Genomic DNA, 23,847 nt, shown 5'->3' on the forward strand with positions numbered 1-23,847 from the left:
TTTGACAGATATAGCCTGAAAACATCCCACAGTATTAGAACTAATTATTGTGCATGGGCTGTCAGGTGTCATCAAATATACTCGTGTATATTTATTCATGAACTTGATTCCTCCAAAATGTAACTCAACAGTGCTCAAGTTTTTAGAAAGTGTCTTTCCTTTTTAAATGTGAGTTGTGTCAGAGACGGTCGATAAAAGTGTCGACATAAAGAGAAGTATACTGTACGAAGTATACAGTCTTGACAAAAGTAAAACATGTGTTGGTATTTTCAATCTAAAACGGATATAAAAAATGAAAAATGAAACAGTCACACAGAAAGCAGAAGGAGCTCATCTGTCACACTGGTCAGAAGAAATAACTGTCATAGTGTTTTGAAAAACCCTACTTTTCTGAAAAACTTTAAACATGTGCCAGTTTGATGACCTGCAGTGCGACAACTTTATCTCCTAAAAAAACAGTTGTATAATTATTAAAATGACAGTCGTCATAGTATTTTTTACCATGGTCAAATATCTCACATTTAAAAGAAATTGTAATTGTATTTTGATAATTATAATTGTTATCTAGACTAATAACACCTTTTAAAACAAAGACATTATTGAATGAAAATGTCAAAAAAGAATAAACTATTTCAGATGTTCATAAATAACTACAAAATATGATCTTTTGTTGGGTTTGTTGGCTAACATGCTGAGGCTACTGTGATTTTGGGCGTTACAAAATACATTTAATTGAAAGATGAGAAAATGTGATGTGGTTGAAATTTAGCTGAACGTTTTTGATGGATTTTGAAATATTTGTTGACCAATTCTGAATATGTGAGTTTGATTAAAGTTGAGGGTTGAGAACAATTGGCTGGAGTCATGTTCTGATTTGCTCGTTCCACATTTTAATTCAGTTATACAGCAGGTAAGTGGATGAATTTTGTGGAAATGTACAATTGTATATCACCAGCTTAGCAGTGGAAATATGCATGACGCTGCCAAGGGGAGCGAGGTGGAAGATGAAGAGCAGAGGAGCACTGAACCTTACAATACGAGAGGAGGAGCAGTTGTTGACTTGAATAAACTGTTATCTGGGAGGTGTAGTTTCCCCAAATATTCATTATATATAATGTATTATATAATATATTTGTTCTCAGAGTGCCCCTTCGAGGCAACCACTCTTATGATTAAGAATAAATTTAATTGGCATAAATTTACTCTTGCTTGAGCAGTTTTTGGCTTTTCGCTCCCCCAATGGAGACTGCTTACACTGCAGGTTTGTTTTATTTTATAATTAGCCTTCAATATGACCTACATATGTAAAGAACAAGCACAAATCAACAGTTGAATGATGCTGTTTTAGAGCGCTAAGAGAAGTGTCTGTTTTATCTGTGGCAGGCGTCACCATGAGTGTGATCCTGGACCTGTCCTACACCGTGAGCATCTGGATCTCTGCAGCTGTGGCCATCACCTACACTCTAATGGGAGGACTTTACTCTGTGGCCTACACGGACATAATCCAGCTGGTTCTCATCTTCATCAGCCTGGTGAGCTACTTTCTTCCTCTTGTGATTAAACGGGCAGCCTACAGACATTTGTACCACATGAGCAAATCCACTTTGCAAACCACAGTTTAACCAGACGCTGACAGATGAAAAACAGAATGAAACAGCATGTGCAAGGCGAAAGTTGTTGAACCAAAGCGCTGAGCTGAGCATGCGGTGCATGCAAAGAAGTAGTCTTACATTAACTCATCCTTCTTTTCTGCAGTCCAAGCAGGGACTCTCAGATTTCCCTCAGTATTCCAATTCAAATCTTTTTATAAATGTAACGGAAGGCTTGGGTCCAGATGTCCTGACTGTGGTGGGACAGGCCAACTGGCTTAGTTGGCGATTTAGATTTTTGGTGCTTTAATGGTGTTCACCCACTGTTTTTCCCACAGTGAAAAACAGTGAAAACATATAATATTTACAGTACAAAATCTTGTATAGGTTTTGCAAAGACTTCCCCTTTAGTCTCTTTCCAACCACAAGCACACTTTACCTCCACTGTGACCCTGATGAGACTGAAGGCAGAGCTGAAGGGCCTTTACACCCCTGTTTGTGTGAAAGCCCTGTAAAGGGCCATGTTTATGAGGAATAAAGCACACGTCTTTCTTCATGCCATGCTGATTTATAACTCTGTTCAATACCATCAACAACTAGGACAATAGTCCTACAGAATATCTATTCTGTCCACATTGTACAATATATTTTACAGTATTTCAAATGACCCCTGCAATATACAGTCTTTGGTAAATAACACCGATCATAATATTTGATAAGATTTAGCAGAAAGTGTTACTTCCCCTGCTAGCGCAACAAGGAGCTAATGCTAATATTGTTACCTAGCTAGTGCTGCTCATGGCTTTATTATTATGAGGAGGAGGAGGGAGGAGGAGCGTAATCTTACCTGTAAATGCTTTTTTATTCTTCACAAATCTATTTGTTGTTGGCCTGAGCCAAAGGAAAGTTTCAAGCCCCGCCCCCGAGCGTTACCATGAAGATCATCACACTAATAAATTACATAATGCTTAAAAGAGCTACAATGAGGGGCCAATATGCATTCTTTTATATTATTTAATCCATTTGTAGCCATTTTATTTTTAAATGAATACGCTGTATTAAAGAGTGGGGAAGTTAATTGTTTTTTCTGATAATCGTGAATAATCGTACAATCATGATATTTCTCCTCATGATGATCGTGACTAAAATGAATATTGTGACATCCCTAATAACGAAACAAACAAAAGACCGCCGCGTGAGACGAGGAAAGACCGCCGCGTGAGACGAGGAAAGACCGCCGCGTGAGACGAGGAAAGACCGCCGCGTGAGACGAGGAAAGACCACCGCTTGAGACGAGGAAAGACCGCCGCGTGAGACGAGGAAAGACCGCCGCGTGAGACGAGGAAAGACCACCGCTTGAGACGAGGAAAGACCGCCGCGTGAGACGAGGAAAGACCGCCGCGTGAGACGAGGAAAGACCGCCGCGTGAGACGAGGAAAGACCGCCGCGTGAGACGAGGAAAGACCGCCGCGTGAGACGAGGAAAGACCGCCGCTTGAGACGAGGAAAGACCGCCGCGTGAGACGAGGAAAGACCGCCGCGTGAGACGAGGAAAGACCGCCGCGTGAGACGAGGAAAGACCGCCGCGTGAGACGAGGAAAGACCACCGCTTGAGACGAGGAAAGACCGCCGCGTGAGACGAGGAAAGACCGCCGCGTGAGACGAGGAAAGACCGCCGCGTGAGACGAGGAAAGACCGCCGCGTGAGACGAGGAAAGACCGCCGCGTGAGACGAGGAAAGACCGCCGCGTGAGACGAGGAAAGACCGCCGCGTGAGACGAGGAAAGACCACCGCGTGAGACGAGGAAAGACCGCCGTGTTTACTGAGTCTTCAAATGTTGCCAAATCAATGACACATGAATAAAACACTTGTGATTCAGAAGCCATGACAGGGACCACATAATGATGATTTCAAGGCTTGTACATTGGAACATTCAAGGTTATAGCGTTGTACAGTGATATTTGTGAGAAATAAAGCGAGGACATGTCTCTTCATGTCGTGCTGGTTTATAACTGAAGACACGGCCTGCATGGCACTCAAGAGCACTGAGCTCCTCCTACTGGACTTGCAATGTTATTGCACTTTCAACATAAAATCAGCTGGTTACTTGGCCCCTCCCACAACAGACATATGAAATATTATTTGCACCATTTCGACTACTAAATGGCCAACTTTTTACAGTCTAACATATGCAAAAATATAATGTTTACCACAGGAAGATATCCAACTAAGAACTTTGAATATGGCCCAAACATAATTGTCAATGTAAATGATTTGTTGTTCACATGACCAGTTAAACCCACGAGACGAGAGGCATTTAACCCCAACACAGTGGCAGTGTTTACGGATTTTTAAATGAAATTTATTGAACAGGCGGACGAAATATAAACATAATTTCAATTTCAAAAGGTTTTTCTCTTCCGGGTTTCCCTAAAACGCACCAGGAGGAGGAGAGGGGGGACGCGGCGCGCAGGAGCGTGTAACAGTAGATTTAGCGTGTTTTACATTGGTAGAACTCACGCTGTGCAGCCTTAGTCACGGCAAAACGTGCTTGAAAAAATGGGGTAAACGGGTTAAAAATGTATATCTGCGATATAAAGGCGCGCAGCAGACAGGGAAACTGTGTAAACACACTATTACATGTGTATAAGCCTAAACACACTATTACATGGTGTATAAGTCTAAACACACTATTACATGTGTATAAGCCTAAACACACTATTACATGGTGTATAAGTCTAAACACACTATTACATGTGTATAAGCCTAAACACACTATTACATGGTGTATAAGTCTAAACACACTATTACATGGTGTATAAGTCTAAACACACTATTACATGTGTATAAGCCTAAACACACTATTACATGGTGTATAAGTCTAACACACTATTACATGTGTATAAGTCTAAACACACTATTACATGGTGTATAAGTCTAAACACACTATTACATGTGTATAAGTCTAAACATACTATTACATGGTGTATAAGTCTACACACACTATTACATGTGTATAAGTCTAAACACACTATTACATGGTGTATAAGTCTAAACACACTATTACATGGTGTATAAGTCTAAACACACTATTACATGTGTATAAGTCTAAACACACTATTACATGTGTATAAGCCTAAACACACTATTACATGTGTATAAGTCTAAACACACTATTACATGGTGTATAAGTCTAAACACACTATTACATGTGTATAAGTCTAAACACACTATTACATGTGTATAAGTCTAAACACACTATTACATGGTGTATAAGTCTAAACATACTATTACATGGTGTATAAGTCTACACACACTATTACATGTGTATAAGTCTAAACACACTATTACATGGTGTATAAGTCTAAACACACTATTACATGGTGTATAAGTCTAAACACACTATTACATGGTGTATAAGTCTAAACACACTATTACATGGTGTATAAGTCTAAACACACTATTACATGTGTATAAGTCTAAACACACTATTACATGTGTATAAGTCCAAACACACTATTACATGTGTATAAGTCTAAACACACTATTACATGGTGTATAAGTCTAAACACACTATTACATGTGTATAAGTCTAAACACACTATTACATGTGTATAAGTCTAAACACACTATTACATGGTGTATAAGTCTAAACACACTATTACATGTGTATAAGTCTAAACACTATTACATTGTGTATACGTCCAAACACACTATTACATGTGTATAAGTCTAAACACACTATTACATGTGTATAAGTCTAAACACACTATTACATGGTGTATAAGTCTAAACACACTATTACATGTGTATAAGTCTAAACATACTATTACATGGTGTATAAGTCTAAACACACTATTACATGGTGTATAAGTCTAAACACACTATTACATGGTGTATAAGTCTAAACACACTATTACATGTGTATAAGTATAAACACACTATTACATGGTGTATAAGTCTAAACACACTATTACATGGTGTATAAGTCTAAACACACTATTACATGGTGTATAAACACACTATTACATGGTGTATAAGTCTAAACACACTATTACATGGTGTATAAACACACTATTACATGGTGTATAAGTCTAAACACACTATTACATGTGTATAAGTCTAAACACACTATTACATGGTGTATAAGTCTAAACACACTATTACATGGTGTATAAACACACTATTACATGGTGTATAAGTCTAAACACACTATTACATGGTGTATAAACACACTATTACATGGTGTATAAGTCTAAACACACTATTACATGTGTATAAGTCTAAACACACTATTACATGGTGTATAAGTCTAAACACACTATTACATGGTGTATAAGTCTAAACATACTATTACATGGTGTATAAGTATAAACACACTATTACATGGTGTATAAGTATAAACACACTATTACATGGTGTATAAGTCTAAACACACTATTACATGGTGTATAAGTCTAAACACACTATTACATGTGTATAAGTCTAAACACACTATTACATGGTGTATAAGTCTAAACACACTATTACATGTGTATAAGTCTAAACACACTATTACATGGTGTATAAGTCTAAACACACTATTACATGGTGTATAAGTCTAAACACACTATTACATGGTGTATAAGTCTAAACACACTATTACATGTGTATAAGTCTAAACACACTATTACATGGTGTATAAGCCTAAACACACTATTACATGTGTATAAGTCTAACACACACTATTACATGTGTATAAGTCTAAACACACTATTACATGGTGTATAAGTCTAAACATACTATTACATGTGTATAAGTCTAAACACACTATTACATGTGTATAAGTCTAAACACACTATTACATGGTGTATAAGTCTAAACACACTATTACATGGTGTATAAGTCTAAACATACTATTACATGGTGTATAAGTCTAAACATACTATTACATGTGTATAAGTCTAAACACACTATTACATGTGTATAAGTCTAAACACACTATTACATGTGTATAAGTCTAACACACACTATTACATGTGTATAAGTCCAAACACACTATTACATGGTGTATAAGTCTAAACACACTATTACATGTGTATAAGCCTAAACACACTATTACATGTGTATAAGCCTAAACACACTATTACATGTGTATAAGTCTAAACACACTATTACATGTGTATAAGTCTAAACACACTATTACATGTGTATAAGTCTAAACACACTATTACATGTGTATAAGTCTAAACACACTATTACATGTGTATAAGTCTAAACACACTATTACATGGTGTATAAGTCTACACACACTATTACATGTGTATAAGTCTAAACACACTATTACATGGTGTATAAGTCTAAACACACTATTACATGTGTATAAGTCTAAACACACTATTACATGTGTATAAGTCTAAACACACTATTACATGTGTATAAGTCTAAACACACTATTACATGTGTATAAGTCTAAACACACTATTACATGTGTATAAGTCTAAACACACTATTACATGTGTATAAGTCTAAACACACTATTACATGTGTATAAGTCTAACACACACTATTACATGGTGTATAAGTCTAAACACACTATTACATGGTGTATAAGTCTAAACACACTATTACATGTGTATAAGTCTAAACATACTATTACATGGTGTATAAGTCTAAACACACTATTACATGTGTATAAGTCCAAACACACTATTACATTTATGTTGGTCGGGTCATTGTAAGGACGGGAACACCATGACAACACGCACTTTTCGTGGAGGAAAAACAAGACAGATCCTGACTGGATCAGAACACGTTTATTGAACGGAACTTTCGGTGTAGGCACTTTCAGTGTAAAATCACACATTTATATCACAGCGGCAAATGTATATAACAGGGCAACAATTTAAATGAATTACCAATGGGCACTGTATAATACATAATAACGAAAATGTGACACATCATTTCTTCTTGTCCTTTTCATCCATTGGACACATGCCTCATAGTCAGGACCATGAGGGTTATTTTGACCTTCAGTTTCAGGAGCATCAGGTTCTCCAGCATCTTTGTTGACGGGGAATTCCTTGACTTGGTCTTTATTCTCCCTAAAGTGGAGAACTCTCTCTCACAGTCTGAACTAGTGAGATGACCACATTGAGATATTAAGAGGATGAGAGAATGAGAAACTCATGTTTCTTGTCAAAACCTGTAATTGTCACTTGTCTGAGTTTAGACCTGAGACATGTCAGAGTGACAGAAGCAGGACACGCCTTTTTGTCTCAGTGAGAATCTCACGTCTTCTGTGATTGGCCGAAACCTCATGCTGGTTTGTTTTGGTCCTTTTTCCGGTCAGTGCGTAGGCAGCGTAATCTCTTGATTGGTTGCTGTGCCGCGTCTTGCAGCAAAAAAGCTTTTTCAACTTTTCTTGCTAGCCGCAGCCCTGCTCCAGACATAAGAGGGAGATTATAAGAGATTTCAGTTTGAGGTATTTAGAAATCTAAATACCTCAAACTGAAATTTGCTATGAGTAAAGGGTGAATGACAGGTGTAATTTAATGAGAATAAAGTCAAAGCCTTAAAAGGTCATATTTTTCCAGTAATACATTTTTTGTATTTAAAAGATTTAGGGGCCGACGTCAAAATGTTTCCTGTCACAGTAATGCAGAAGAGCAGTTCCGAATCAGAATGGGTTTATTGCCATTGTCAATGAACAGAATTCACAAACATAGAACTTGTCTTGGTGATTCGATGCAACATAAAACAATGAACAATGATAAAACAGCCTATTTAAGTCAAAAATTAAAACAATTAAAATCTGCTATAGGATAGAAAAAATAGGCTTACTATGTAACTGTAATACAGAAAATTACAGTTTAATTTACATCTGTAGTGCAGAAAGTGAACAGTGATTAAATTATGGTTAAAGTAACTGTTTAGGATGTGTTCATGAGTCCAACGGCAGAGGGAAAGAAACGGAAGAAATGAGCAGCACTGACCACATTAACGTTTGAAATATTAACCCCTTTGTAATTCTGAGATCTAGAGGGTCCCCTCTGCGTGGGTGGGGCCCATGGATCTATTATAATATCTGGAGAGGGTATGGCTCGCCGCAGCATGTCGCAGACTGTCCCAGTGGACACTCCATTGGTACTGCATCGTGCGTCCAGAAAGCTTTTTTTCCCTAGAGCGCAACGTAACTAAAAACTGCTCGTGTTCGGCTGACAGGGACCTACAGCTGACAGGGACCTACAGCTGACAGGGACCTACAGCAGACAGGGCACGTAGAGCTTTCAAAAATGTTGGATATGGCGGCAATTCTTACTTATTTATGGGTCATTGACTTTTTTAAATTTTAAGATTGTTCAGTTGTCTTTAAAACGCGTTCTAAGCTGTTAGCTTCGGCTACGCTCTAGCGCGCCGCTCTAGCCCGGCTCGTGACAGTCTAGACCAATCAGAGCGCGAGTAGGTGAAGTGAACGGGCCGAGATGCCGTGGATGAGCCCAAATGCCACGACTGAGCTACAGGCGTAAAACTATGATCCATGAGTTTAATAACTGAACAAATAATGGAACTAATGACCACCACAGATCTGAGGGCCCCTGAGGGCCCCGGATCTACTGCTCAGAAGTGATGTCTTTAAATTGTTATGCCTGAAAAACTAAATCACGTAATAAATGCTATGGAAATGGAGTGTTTTGCCAGGTATAAACTAATCGATGTTATGTTTCGTGTCCATCAGTGTTGTTCTGTATGACACAGACAAGAAACCTAAACATAAGATAAGATAAGATATTCCTTTATTGTCCCACATGGGGAAATTTCATTGGTGCAACGCAGGTAGATACAGAGGTAGATACAGAAGAACAGATCACTTATAGGAAGTCTGAAAAACACTTTCAGTAGAAGATCTCCTATAAACAAATAAAAACTCCCATAGACAAATAAATACATAAATACCATTGCATGTGATCCCGACAGTAATTGCACATGAATATGTGTCACGACAGCGCATGAATTGCACATGAATTCCAACAGTAATTGCACATATGACAGAACTGCACATCAGTATTAGGTTAGGTCAGTATTGCGACGGGATAACGTGACGATCTCCGGGTAAGACGACTGTTCTCCGCAGTTTCATGAGTTCCTCCTTTGTGGAAACGCGGTACGGCGCCGGCCGGGGGGCGGGGCCGGAGCCGGGGGACTCAGAGCCAAGACACATCGCAACGACACGACGAAAACACTCAATCCAGCCGAATAAAGTCAAAACAAGTTAATTTAAAGCGATTCCAGTGCGTGTCCCGATCGTTGGTGAAGTTCCTCTTTCATATAAACGTGTATATAAACGTGTACCGACGACACGCCGTACTTTAGCGCGGCCGGAGGGCGCGGGGGGGGGGGCTGGTGGGCTCGCTCGGAGCTAGCTCACGTCACAACAACACAACGAACGCAACGAAAAACGCTCAAATCCAGCCGAAAAAAGTCAAAAACAGTTGAATTAAAAAACTATTCCAGCGCGTGTCCCTATCGTACAGTAAAATAGAAAAAAATATACTAACTATATTTACAAAATATAGGAGATAAAACACAATAAGTGTGAGAAAGAAGAGAGAGCGTTTACACCGGGCTGCCAGCTGTACCAGCGCCTTATGGACTTAATCATGACTTTAGCATGTTTTGCATGTAGATAAACATGTTATCTGAATACATTTGACATGTTGTAGAATGATATGATTAAAAATCCGTAATTTAAGAAATCAATTTTAGATCATACATTCCATGTACTTAAGAAGGACCAGAATTATTTCCATTGACAGTGAAAATGTTCACTAACTAGACATTTTTTTATGGTTTTATATTTTATTTGCGATAAACCACAAAACACTGAATAATAACTCTAAACTATTGAGCCATGCCAATTAAAAAGATTTATTTTTTCCAGTTCAAAATCCTTCAGTTTTCTTAAAACCAGTTGTTTAATATTTTTGCTTTATCTCACACTGCGCTCTGCGCTGCTCTAGTAACTCTCCCTGATTGGTCAGTACAATCACATGGTATGCTAACCGGACGCAGACCTACGTCACTTCTGGGCTACAGTGTCCAAACTAAAGGCTAACTGGCGACATGCGCTACTGAGCAGCTCTCATTGACTTGAATGGGCGGTCATCTTGGCTGCTGGGGGCTTGGTTGTGCCACTCTGCTGTGGGTGGGCCACTCTGCTGTGGGTGGGGCCACTCTGCTGTGGGTGGGGCCACTCTGCTGTGGGTGGGGCCTCTCACATGCTGAGTAAGACTGAAGGTTTCAAGGACAGCATCAAGCTCTTTAGCCTTTCTGTCACAAATATTATCAACATGCACATTAAAATCACCTGTAATGACCAAACCATCAAAGTCTGTGCATACGACTGAAACATCTCAGTAAAATCATCAATAAAACGTTGACAGTGCTGGAGAGGCTTGTATAAAACAATGAAGCGAATGAGACTGTTTTAGCTCCATTTTGATGATGAAAACACCCCTGGGGAGAACCTGTGGAGAGCAGATTCTATTAGAACTACATTTCCAGTGTTTTTGTCAAGCCATGTTTCAGTTAAAAATATAAAATCAATTGCATAAGAAGAAATACAATGATTAATTAAGAGTGATTTGTTACATAAGGATCTGACATTTAGCACAGCAAGTTTCAGACTAGTTTCAGTGGGACTGGGCTTTATCTTTTCACAGAATATGAATCACATTTCTCAGACTGGGCCTGGCTCGCATTTTGTTTTCCCATCTGTGTGATGTGACTACAGAAATAGCACTAGGGGATTCCCATTTTATGAAGCACGTCGAATAACTTCAAGAAGTCTCTTTTCAAAACTTCAGTCTGTTCTCTCTGCATGTCCACTGCACCACGTGCACAGTCAGCTGTTTAACTCCTCCATGTTTGGCCAAAACGTTAGGAAGGAGTGACGTTATCTCAGAAACAGTGGCGCTGGGAAAAGAAAAGAACGTGTGTTGACTTATCGAAGCGTCTCCAACTAAGATGAATCTATCAGTGACCTTGACGTTTGAAAAATATTCTCTCTGTCTTTCCCCTTTTGGCCATGTCATGTATTATTTTTCCTTCATTGTTTCTGAAAGTGGTAAAAATCTGTAAGCTGTATTTTAGGTGACTTTTCGCTCTCTGAGGTAACAAAATAAATTTAATTGAATTTACGTTATCTTTGTATCACTTTGAGTTTGTTCCAAGATACAGCCTGGTCTTTAGAACAACATATTGTATCCTGGAGTCCTTTTTCAGATTCTAAAGCAAAGATCAATGTTTTAGCTCATGAATTTCTTGTTGATATTTCCGACCGTTCACAAGAGTCTGTTTCCTTTCTTTTCCCGGACATAAGATATGTTGTTAAAACTGTAAAAATATTCTTAAAATCCTTGGTTTACTTAAAAATAAAAAAATGTTGGCAGACAGAATCTAAATAAAAAGCTAAATAAATATGGAAAGCAGCTGGAGCGAGCATGAAAGCGTCTGCACTCTTCGGAAGCAGAACACCTTTTGACCTACACTTAATGGAATTGGTTGAGGCACAAAACGCGCTCCTGGTCAGGCTTAGATAGAGGGCCGTCTTCCTGTATTTTGGACGGGGTATTTTAAAATGTGGACGGCCATTTTATTAATGAATCTTTAGAAAAAAAGGGAATATTACTGTGTTCTCGCTGAGGGGGGCCCCCGCCATGCTAAAAAGATACCGCCAGGTATTAAGATAACCGTGCGCGCTGCGCTTCCCAAACGTGCGCGCTGCGCCAGGCTGAAAAAAACATCCGCCAGGTTAAGATCGTTAAGAAAGCTTCACTCAATAACGTAGACGACTTCCATTCTGGTCCCAAATGTTTATTTGGCACCTGTTCACCAGATCACCCTCCGTACGAGCGCTGTAGTACTGTTCGCTCGCGCCGCCCACGGCGCTCTATAATATGGAAAGCCAATATGATCACACTCTGCCACTTAGGAGCGGTGTATGGCGTAAATTATGGCGCTCGTTTACGGTGCACTGCATAACGTCAGACGGCGCACCGTGTTAAAAGCGCCGCTTTATTTTGTAACAGGGTCTGAAAATACAACGCTATACGCCGCTCCTGTGGCGGAGTGTGATCATATTGGCTTTCCATAACGTGCGCAGAATTAATGGGTTTTTTATCAGCACAGTTCAAAATATAAATATTCAAATGTAATTGTCAAAATATCTTTAAACCACTTCTTAAGATTGAATTTAAAATCTCCCAGAGAGCATCACAATTGAAAAAATATAAAAAAGCATGTATCTGACTGTAAATGTTTTGTTCCTTTAGTGGCTGTGTGTCCCCTTCTCCATGCTGAATCCTGCGGTGGTGGGCATCACTCAGACGGCATACAACTACACCTACCAGAACCCATGGGTGGGCTCTCTGGACGGGGACCGCGCCTGGAGGTGGATCGACAACTTCCTGCTACTGGTACTGCTGCTGTTAAAGTACTTTATTATACATTTAACCTGACATTTGACATTCAAGCGCGTGTAGAAGGAGGGGCCCTGAGGGCGTGTAGAAGGAGGGGCCCTGAGCGTGTGTAGAATAAATAATGATGCTTTTCTTTTGAATATAAACATATATTTATTATTATTAGGGAGGAGAAAGTGGTCAGGATGGACAGGATGGTCAGGATGGACAGGGTGGACAGGATGGACAGGATGGTCAGGATGGTCAGGGTGGACAGGGTGGTCAGGGTGGACAGGATGGTCAGGATGGACAGGGTGGACAGGGTGGACAGGATGGACAGGATGGTCAGGATGGACAGGGTGGACAGGATGGACAGGGTGGACAGGATGGACAGGATGGACAGGATGGACAGGGTGGACAGGGTGGACAGGGTGGACAGGGTGGACAGGGTGGACAGGGTAGACAGGGTGGACAGGGTGGACAGGATGGACAGGGTGGACAGGGTGGACAGGGTGGACAGGGTGGACAGGATGGACAGGGTGGACAGGGTGGACAGGATGGACAGGGTGGACAGGATGGACAGGGTGGACAGGATGGACAGGGTGGACAGGGTGGACAGGGTGGACAGGATGGACAGGATGGACAGGGTGGACAGGGTGGACAGGGTGGACAGGATGGACAGGATGGACAGGGTGGACAGGGTGGACAGGATGGACAGGGTGGACAGGGTGGACAGGATGGACAGGATGGACAGGGTGGACAGGGTGGACAGGATGGACAGGGTGGACAGGATGGACAGGGTGGACAGGATGGACAGGATGGACAGGGTGGACAGGATGGACAGGATGGACAGGATGGACAGGATGGGCCGTGGTGGACAGGATGGACAGGGTGGACAGGATGGACAGGGTGGACAGGATGGACAGGGTGGACAGGGTGGACAGGATGGACAGGGTGGACAGGGTGGACAGGGTGGACAGGATGGACAGGGTGGACAGGGTGGACAGGATGGACAGGGTGGACAGGGTGGACAGGGTGGACAGGATGGACAGGATGGACAGGGTGGACAGGATGGACAGGATGGACAGGGTGGACAGGATGGACAGGGTGGACAGGGTGGACAGGATGGACAGGATGGACAGGGTGGACAGGGTGGACAGGATGGACAGGATGGACAGGATGGACAGGATGGACAGGATGGACAGGATGGACAGGATGGACAGGATGGGCCGTGGTGATCTGACTGGAGCAACTGTTGAACTGTTTAATACAACGTTTTATGAAACAGATGAACTTTGATCTTCGGCAGTCGGGACAAAAGATAATGTATTTGTGTTGTTGAGCAGGCTGAGAAATAGATTTTCAAAGTTAGGGGCCCCCAAGCAATTTCAGGGGCCCGTCATCGCGGCGTCATAAGAACAAGATAAATGTGTTGTTTTAAACCTGGTTATTAACATGTCAAACAATTTAAAGTACTTGTATCTGTTATTTGATATGAAGAGCACAAATAGTGAATCATATAAACCAGAGATCATTATCTTTAAAACTGTTTAATTCAATATCATCATGTTTCTTATCAAATAAATACTGTTTACAGCATTTGACACAAGGAGATCTTGTGGAATATATGAAATCACAGCCTACAAAATAAATCACTAACATATATACATTATATACATATATACATTATATACATTATATACATATATACATTATATACATATATACATTATATACATTATATACATATATACATTATATACATTATATACATATATACATTATATACATATATACATTATATACATTATATACATATATACATTATATACATAATATACATTATATACATATATACATTATATACATTATATACATTATATACATTATATACATATATACATTATATACATATATACATTATATACATTATATACATATATACATTATATACATATATACATTATATGCATATATACATATATACATTATATACATATATACATTATATACATATATACATTATATACATTATATACATATATACATTATATACATATATACATTATATACATTATATACATTATATACATATATACATTATATACATATATACATTATATACATAATATACATATATACATTATATACATTACATACATATATACATATATACATTATATACATATATATATATATATATTATATACATATATATACATTATATACATATATACATATATACATTATATACATAATATACATATATACATATATACATAATATACATATATACATATATACATTATATACATATATATATACATTATATACATATATATACATTATATACATATATACATTATATACATAATATACATATATACATATATACATATAAACATTGCCCCGAAAATTAGAGCGGGCATTTCCGAGGACACGTGAACGCAACACGAACGCAGCGGCCAATCAGATGCCCGCTTTCATCGATATTACATCACGGAGACCGCTCGGCCAATGAGAAGCGTGAAGACATGCGAAGTGGGCGTGTCTGTCAAAACCAAACTGAAGCGATGAAAATGCCCCAAATATAAACAAATTACTAGTTAAATCTTGATTTTTTTGGAGGAGGGGCACGGCGGGCCCCCTCCTATTTCAAACCGCGGGCCCGCCGGAGATTCAACTGCTTGCGGGCCCCGGGCCCCTGTCTATTTTGCAGCCTGTTGAGTCAAGTGAATAAATCATGGTTTGAATCAGGGCTGTATTCAAAATATCGATACGGCGATATATCGTCACGGACTCAGTATCGATACTGAGTCACAGTATCGTTAATTTTCGATTTTTGTGGCCCTTAGACTTTCAATGTTCTCGCTGAGGGCGCTGAGATGCCAGGTATTAAGGCCTGGGGCATTTTAGGGTGCTGCTGCGCTCGCTTGTGCGTTCGAGTGCGCCGTGGTATTGTTAACTCGCGCCGAGCGGCCGAATGGGCACCGATACGCCGCTCCTAAGTGGCGGAGCGTGATCATATTTGCTTTTTATATCGAGGGCGCGAGCGCCGAAGGCGCAAATGACATTTTTTTGGTGTCCCACCGCCATCCTCAAACCTCAGCCCAGCAAGAGTGCTGGGCTTTAAACGAGGTGGAATAGTACTTTTGATCTGCTGTTTGTGCTGCTCTCCTCTGGGCCGAGGTGAGAAGGAGCTCTGGACCTGATCAGAAGCTCCTCTGGACCTGATCAGAAGCTCCTCTGGACCTGATCAGAAGCTCCTCTGGACCTGATCAGAAGCTCCTCTGGACCTGATCAGAAGCTCCTCTGGACCTGATCAGAAGCTCCTCTGGACCTGAGCAGAAGCTCCTCTGGACCTGAGCAGAAGCTCCTCTGGACCTGATCAGAAGCTCCTCTGGACCTGAGCAGAAGCTCCTCTGGACCTGATCAGAAGCTCCTCTGGACCTGAGCAGAAGCTCCTCTGGACCTGATCAGAAGCTCCTCTGGACCTGATCTGAAGCTCCTCTGGACCTGATCAGAAGCTCCTCTGGACCTGATCAGAAGCTCCTCTGGACCTGATCAGAAGCTCCTCTGGACCTGAGCAGAAGCTCCTCTGGACCTGAGCAGAAGCTCCTCTGGACCTGATCAGAAGCTCCTCTGGACCTGAGCAGAAGCTCCTCTGGACCTGAGCAGAAGCTCCTCTGGACCTGAGCAGAAGCTGATCTGTGCAGAAGATGCTGCTGCAGCATGTTCTGACCATGAAACATACAATACTTTACTAGAATGTGTTCCTTATATTTCGATTTGGATCAGTTGGATGTATGAAGTGATTAGAGCAGAATGGAACTATAAAGAAGTGCTTTATGGATAAACATGAAATGTCATACATTTTCATATCAAGAGTAAACATCACCATTTGGTTCATTTTTAAGACCCTTTTTTCAAAAAAGTATTGGTATACGTATGGTATGGCGAGGGCAATACCCCGCCCTGGTTTGAATGGTGGTGACACGTGTGATCAAAAGGAGGATTGTATGTTGTATGTACTTCATACTGTGACATTTGGATGTTTCTCCGTGTTTCTTGTAACTTCTTGTATCTTCTCTGCTCCAGGGCTTGGGAAACCTGGGTCTGCAGAACTTCCACCAGAGGACGCTGTCTGCCACCTCCTCCTCCACTGCCAAGATCACCTGCTTTGCTGCAGCCTTCATAGTCCCCACGCTGGGCATCCCTCCCATCCTGCTGGGGGCAGTGGCTGCGTCTACAAGTGAGCACTCTGTACACTTACAGTAGGACTACCATCTCCATCGTATCACAGGGCCCCCAGAGGCCTAGAGGGCCCTATAGAACTATATGACCAACCACCAGAATATGACTCTGAAGACTTTACTTTAAAGACCTTTCAATTTACCTTAGTGAAAAAAAAGCAGCTCTATTGTGTCCAGCTCTGACAATTTGCTGCATGCCTTTCCCTGCTCTTGTCCTTGTTTCTGCTGCATTGTCTTGTCCTGTAAAGCCTAGGGGCCAAAAATCCTTTAAATAAATACAAATAAATGTGACTCCTTAGAAAGACCAGATGAAAGGGGACATTGATCAGGCTGGACACGGTGGACGCGCTCCGAGCACGACTGAGCGAGTGTCCAGGGTGTGATCGTGGTCAAAGCTTCTGTAGTGGACAGTCTCTTGTTTTGTGTGTGCAGACTGGAACCTGACCACATACGGGCCCCTGTCCCCAGTGGAGCGAGGGGAGACGGGCCTGGTCCTGCCCATCGTGCTCCAGTACCTCACCCCGTACTACATCTCCATCGTGGGCATCGGGGCTGTGGCCGCCGCCGTCATGAGCTCCACAGACTCCGCCCTCTTGTCCGCCGCCTCCATCTTTACTTCCAACATCTACAAGAACATCCTGAGGCCTCAGGTGGGTCCACAGCAAGTCACAATGTTTGAAATATACAAACACAAAGAACAAAAAACACGTCCAGAGAGAAAAAAAATAAATAATGATTATTAGTAATAAGGGGACACTATAACAAACATGTAAAGTTTAGTCCCATGTTTTTTCCATTTGTCTAATGTTTATTATAATGTCAGTCCAGTCGTGATCATTGGCTCAGTGCTGCCAGGAGGAGGAGCCAGAGAGTCCCGAGGCCCAAACACAGAGAGGCCCAAACACAGAGAGGCCCAAACACAGAGAGGCCCAAACACAGAGAGGCCCAAACACAGAGAGGCCCAAACACACTACCTCCAGCGTCTCATGCATGAGACACTACCTCCTGTGTCCATGCATGTGGTGTATGAATGAGAGAGAATGTGGGACAACAGATGGATCTGTGTTTACAGCATGTGTGTCGCAAGCGGCATTGATCAGCCCTCACCCACGCCACACCCACTCCCACACCCACGCCACTCCCACGCCACACCCACGCCACTCCCACGCCACACCCACTCCCACACCTACGCCACACACATGCTGACGGACCCCAGTCTGCCTCCCACATTTCAGGCCCTGGAACCAGGGATGGATGCTCCACTTCTCTGGTGTTGCCCGCGGGGAGAAGCAGCGGGCAGGTGTGGGCTTATAGTACCCCCACAGTAGTACCCCCACAGTAGTACCCCCACAGTAGTACCCCCACAGGAGTAGTAACCCCACTGGAGTACCCCCACAGTAGTAGTACCCCCACAGTAGTAGTACCCCCACAGGAGTACCCCCACAGTAGTACCCCCACAGGAGTAGTAACCCCACAGGAGTACCCCCACAGTAGTAGTACCCCCACAGTAGTAGTACCCCCACAGGAGTACCCCCACAGTAGTAGTACCCCCACAGGAGTACCCCCACAGGAGTACCCCCACAGTAGTAGTACCCCCACAGGAGTACCCCCACAGTAGTACCTCCACAGTAGTACCCCCACAGGAGTAGTACCCCCACAGTAGTACCCCCACAGGAGTACCCCCACAGTAGTACCTCCACAGTAGTACCCCCACAGGAGTAGTACCCCCACAGTAGTACCCCCACAGTAGTACCCCCACAGTAGTAGTACCCCCACAGTAGTAGTACCCCCACAGTAGTACCCCCACAGTAGTACCCCCACAGTAGTAGTACCCCCACAGTAGTACCCCCACAGGAGTACCCCCACAGGAATACCCCCACAGGAGTAGTACCCCTACAGTAGTAGTACCCCCACAGTAGTAGTACCCCCACAGTAGTACCCCCACAGTAGTACCCCCACAGTAGTAGTACCCCCACAGGAGTACCCCCACAGGAGTACCCCCACAGGAGTAGTACCCCTACAGTAGTAGTACCCCCACAGTAGTAGTACCTCCACAGTAGTACCCCCACAGTAGTACCCCCACAGGAGTAGTACCCCTACAGTAGAAGTACCCCCACAGGAATAGTACCCCCACAGGAGTAGTACCCCCACAGGAGTAGTACCTCCACAGTAGTAGTACCCCCACAGTAGTAGTACCCCCACAGGAGTACCCCCACAGTAGTAGTACCCCCACAGTAGTAGTACCCCCACAGTAGTACCCCCACAGGAGTACCCCCACAGTAGTAGTACCCCCACAGGAGTACCCCCACAGTAGTACCTCCACAGTAGTACCCCCACAGGAGTACCCCCACAGGAGTACCCCCACAGTAGTACCTCCACAGTAGTACCCCCACAGGAGTAGTACCCCCACAGTAGTACCCCCACAGTAGTAGTACCCCCACAGTAGTACCCCCACAGGAGTACCCCCACAGGAGTAGTACCCCTACAGTAGTAGTACCCCCACTGTAGTAGTACCCCCACAGTAGTACCCCCACAGTAGTACCCCCACAGTAGTAGTACCCCCACAGTAGTACCCCCACAGGAGTACCCCCACAGGAGTACCCCCACAGGAGTAGTACCCCTACAGTAGTAGTACCCCCACAGTAGTAGTACCTCCACAGTAGTACCCCCACAGTAGTACCCCCACAGGAGTAGTACCCCTACAGTAGAAGTACCCCCACAGGAATAGTACCCCCACAGGAGTAGTACCCCCACAGGAGTAGTACCTCCACAGTAGTAGTACCCCCACAGTAGTAGTACCCCCACAGTAGTAGTACCCCCACAGGAGTACCCCCACAGTAGTAGTACCCCCACAGGAGTACCCCCACAGGAGTACCCCCACAGTAGTAGTACCCCCACAGTAGTAGTACCCCCACAGTAGTACCTCCACAGTAGTACCCCCACAGGAGTAGTACCCCCACAGTAGTACCCCCACAGGAGTACCCCCACAGTAGTACCTCCACAGTAGTACCCCCACAGGAGTAGTACCCCCACAGTAGTACCCCCACAGTAGTAGTACCCCCACAGTAGTACCCCCACAGTAGTACCCCCACAGGAGTACCCCCACAGGAGTAGTACCCCTACAGTAGTAGTACCCCCACTGTAGTAGTACCCCCACAGTAGTACCCCCACAGTAGTACCCCCACAGTAGTAGTACCCCCACAGTAGTACCCCCACAGGAGTACCCCCACAGGAGTACCCCCACAGGAGTGGTACCCCTACAGTAGTAGTACCCCCACAGTAGTAGTACCTCCACAGTAGTACCCCCACAGTAGTACCCCCACAGGAGTAGTACCCCTACAGTAGAAGTACCCCCACAGGAATAGTACCCCCACAGGAGTAGTACCTCCACAGTAGTAGTACCCCCACAGTAGTACCCCCACAGTAGTACCTCCACAGTAGTACCCCCACAGTAGTACCCCCACAGTAGTACCCCCACAGGAGTAGTACCCCCACAGTAGTACCTCCACAGTAGTACCCCCACAGGAGTAGTACCCCCACAGTAGTACCCCCACAGTAGTACCCCACAGGAGTACCTCCACAGGAGTACCTCCACAGTAGTACCCCCACAGTAGTACCCCCACAGGAGTAGTACCTCCACAGTAGTAGTACCCCCACAGTAGTACCTCCACAGTAGTACCCCCACAGGAGTAGTACCCCCACAGGAGTAGTACCCCCACAGGAGTAGTACCCCCACAGGAGTAGTACCTCCACAGTAGTACCCCCACAGTAGTACCCCCACAGTAGTACCCCCACAGGAGTAGTACCCCCACAGTAGTACCCCCACAGGAGTAGTACCCCCACAGGAGTAGTACCTCCACAGTAGTACCCCCACAGGAGTAGTACCCCCACAGTAGTACCCCCACAGGAGTACCCCCACAGTAGTACCCCCACAGGAGTACCCCCACAGTAGTAGTACCTCCACAGTAGTACCCCCACAGGAGTACCCCCACAGTAGTACCTCCACAGTAGTACCCCCACAGGAGTAGTACCCCCACAGTAGTACCCCCACAGGAGTACCCCCACAGTAGTACCCCCACAGTAGTACCCCCACAGTAGTACCCCCACAGTAGTAGTACCCCCACAGTAGTACCCCCACAGTAGTACCCCCACAGGAGTACCCCCACAGGAGTACCCCCACAGGAGTAGTACCCCCACAGGAGTAGTACCCCCACAGGAGTAGTACCCCTACAGTAGTAGTACCCACAGTAGTTGTACCCCCACAGTAGTACCCCCACAGTAGTACCCCCACAGTAGTACCCCCACAGGAGTACCCCCACAGGAGTACCCCCACAGGAGTAGTACCCCTACAGTAGTAGTACCCCCACAGTAGTAGTACCTCCACAGTAGTACCCCCACAGTAGTACCCCCACAGGAGTAGTACCCCTACAGTAGAAGTACCCCCACAGGAGTAGTACCCCCACAGTAGTACCCCCACAGTAGTACCCCCACAGGAGTAGTACCCCCACAGGAGTAGTACCTCCACAGTAGTAGTACCCCCACAGTAGTACCCCCACAGTAGTACCTCCACAGTAGTACCCCCACAGTAGTACCCCCACAGTAGTACCCCCACAGGAGTAGTACCCCCACAGTAGTACCTCCACAGTAGTACCCCCACAGGAGTAGTACCCCCACAGTAGTACCCCCACAGTAGTACCCCCACAGTAGTACCCCACAGGAGTACCCCCACAGGAGTAGTACCCCCACAGGAGTAGTACCTCCACAGTAGTAGTACCCCCACAGGAGTACCTCCACAGTAGTACCCCCACAGTAGTACCCCCACAGGAGTAGTACCTCCACAGTAGTACCCCCACAGGAGTAGTACCCCCACAGTAGTACCTCCACAGTAGTACCTCCACAGTAGTACCCCCACAGGAGTAGTACCCCCACAGGAGTAGTACCTCCACAGTAGTAGTACCCCCACAGTAGTAGTACCCCCACAGGAGTAGTACCCCCACAGTAGTACCCCCACAGGAGTAGTACCCCCACAGGAGTAGTACCTCCACAGTAGTACCCCCACAGGAGTAGTACCCCCACCGTAGTACCCCCACAGTAGTACCCCCACAGGAGTAGTACCCCCACAGTAGTACCTCCACAGTAGTACCCCCACATGAGTAGTACCCCCACAGTAGTACCTCCACAGTAGTACCCCCACAGTAGTAGTACCCCCACAGTAGTACCCCCACAGGAGTAGTACCCCCACAGTAGTACCTCCACAGTAGTACCCCCACATGAGTAGTACCCCCACAGTAGTACCTCCACAGTAGTACCCCCACAGTTGTACCCCCACAGGAGTACCCCCACAGGAGTACCCCCACAGTAGTACCCCCACAGTAGTAGTACCCCCACAGCAGTAGTACCCCCACAGTAGTACCTCCACAGTAGTACCCCCACAGTAGTACCCCCACAGTAGTACCCCCACAGGAGTAGTACCCCCACAGTAGTACCCCCACAGGAGTAGTACCCCCACAGGAGAACCCCCACAGGAGTACCCCCACAGGAGTACCTCCACAGTAGTACCCCCACAGTAGTACCCCCACAGTAGTACCCCCACAGGAGTAGTACCCCCACAGTAGTACCCCCACAGGAGTACCCCCACAGGAGTAGTACCCCCACAGGAGAACCCCCACAGGAGTACCCCCACAGTAGTACCCCCACAGTAGTACCCCCACAGGAGTACCCCCACAGGAGTAGTACCCCCACAGGAGTAGTACCTCCACAGTAGTACCCCCACAGTAGGAGTACCCCCACAGTAGTAGTAGTACCCCCACAGTAGGAGTACCCCCACAGTAGGAGTACCCCCACAGTAGGAGTACCCCCACAGTAGGAGTACCCCCACAGTAGTAGCCCCTGTACCCCCACATAAAAGAATAACATAGACTGAGCAGCTCCATTAGGCTCAACAAACAGGTCACAGTCATATTCCAGTGTCAGACAGTGTTTACCGCTGGACACGTGACAGGAGGGCTCACTCTGGGACAGGAGGGCTCACTCTGGGACAGGAGGGCTCACTCTGGGACAGGAGGGCTCACTCTGGAACAGGAGGGCTCACTCTGGGACAGGAGGGCTCACTCTGGAACAGGAGGGCTCACTCTGGGACAGGAGGGCTCACTCTGGGACAGGAGGGCTCACTCTGGGACAGGAGGGCTCTCTCTGGGACAGGAGGGCTCACTCTGGGACAGGCGGGCTCACTCTGGGACAGGAGGGCTCACTCTGGGACAGGAGGGCTCACTCTGGGACAGGAGGGCTCACTCTGGAACAGGAGGGCTCACTCTGGGACAGGAGGGCTCACTCTGGGACAGGAGGGCTCACTCTGGGACAGGAGGGCTCACTCTGGGACAGGAGGGCTCACTCTGGGACAGGAGGGCTCACTCTGGAACAGGAGGGCTCACTCTGGAACAGGAGGGCTCACTCTGGGACAGGAGGGCTCACTCTGGAACAGGAGGGCTCACTCTGGGACAGGAGGGCTCACTCTGGGACAGGAGGGCTCACTCTGGAACAGGAGGGCTCACTCTGGGACAGGAGGGCT

At 44.7% G+C, this 23,847-nt stretch overlaps 1 protein-coding gene across 1 annotated transcript in view; it reads left to right on the forward strand.

Annotated features, from left to right (window-relative positions):
* Window positions 1-23,847, forward strand: part of LOC140350845 (high affinity choline transporter 1-like) — a 58,912-nt gene that overhangs the window by 32,496 nt on the left and 2,569 nt on the right. Inside the window, exons 4-7 of the mRNA XM_072436356.1 lie at window positions 1,384-1,532; window positions 12,901-13,044; window positions 17,125-17,278; window positions 17,712-17,929. Coding sequence (XP_072292457.1) covers window positions 1,384-1,532; window positions 12,901-13,044; window positions 17,125-17,278; window positions 17,712-17,929 — 665 coding nt within the window. The remainder of the gene's footprint in view (window positions 1-1,383; window positions 1,533-12,900; window positions 13,045-17,124; window positions 17,279-17,711; window positions 17,930-23,847) is intronic.

The sequence above is a fragment of the Eucyclogobius newberryi genome, unplaced genomic scaffold, assembly GCF_026437365.1.
Source record: "Eucyclogobius newberryi isolate DKJ021-1_F unplaced genomic scaffold, fEucNew1.0.hap1 SCAF_8, whole genome shotgun sequence".
In the NCBI taxonomy this organism is placed as follows: Eukaryota; Metazoa; Chordata; class Actinopteri; order Gobiiformes; family Gobiidae; genus Eucyclogobius; species Eucyclogobius newberryi.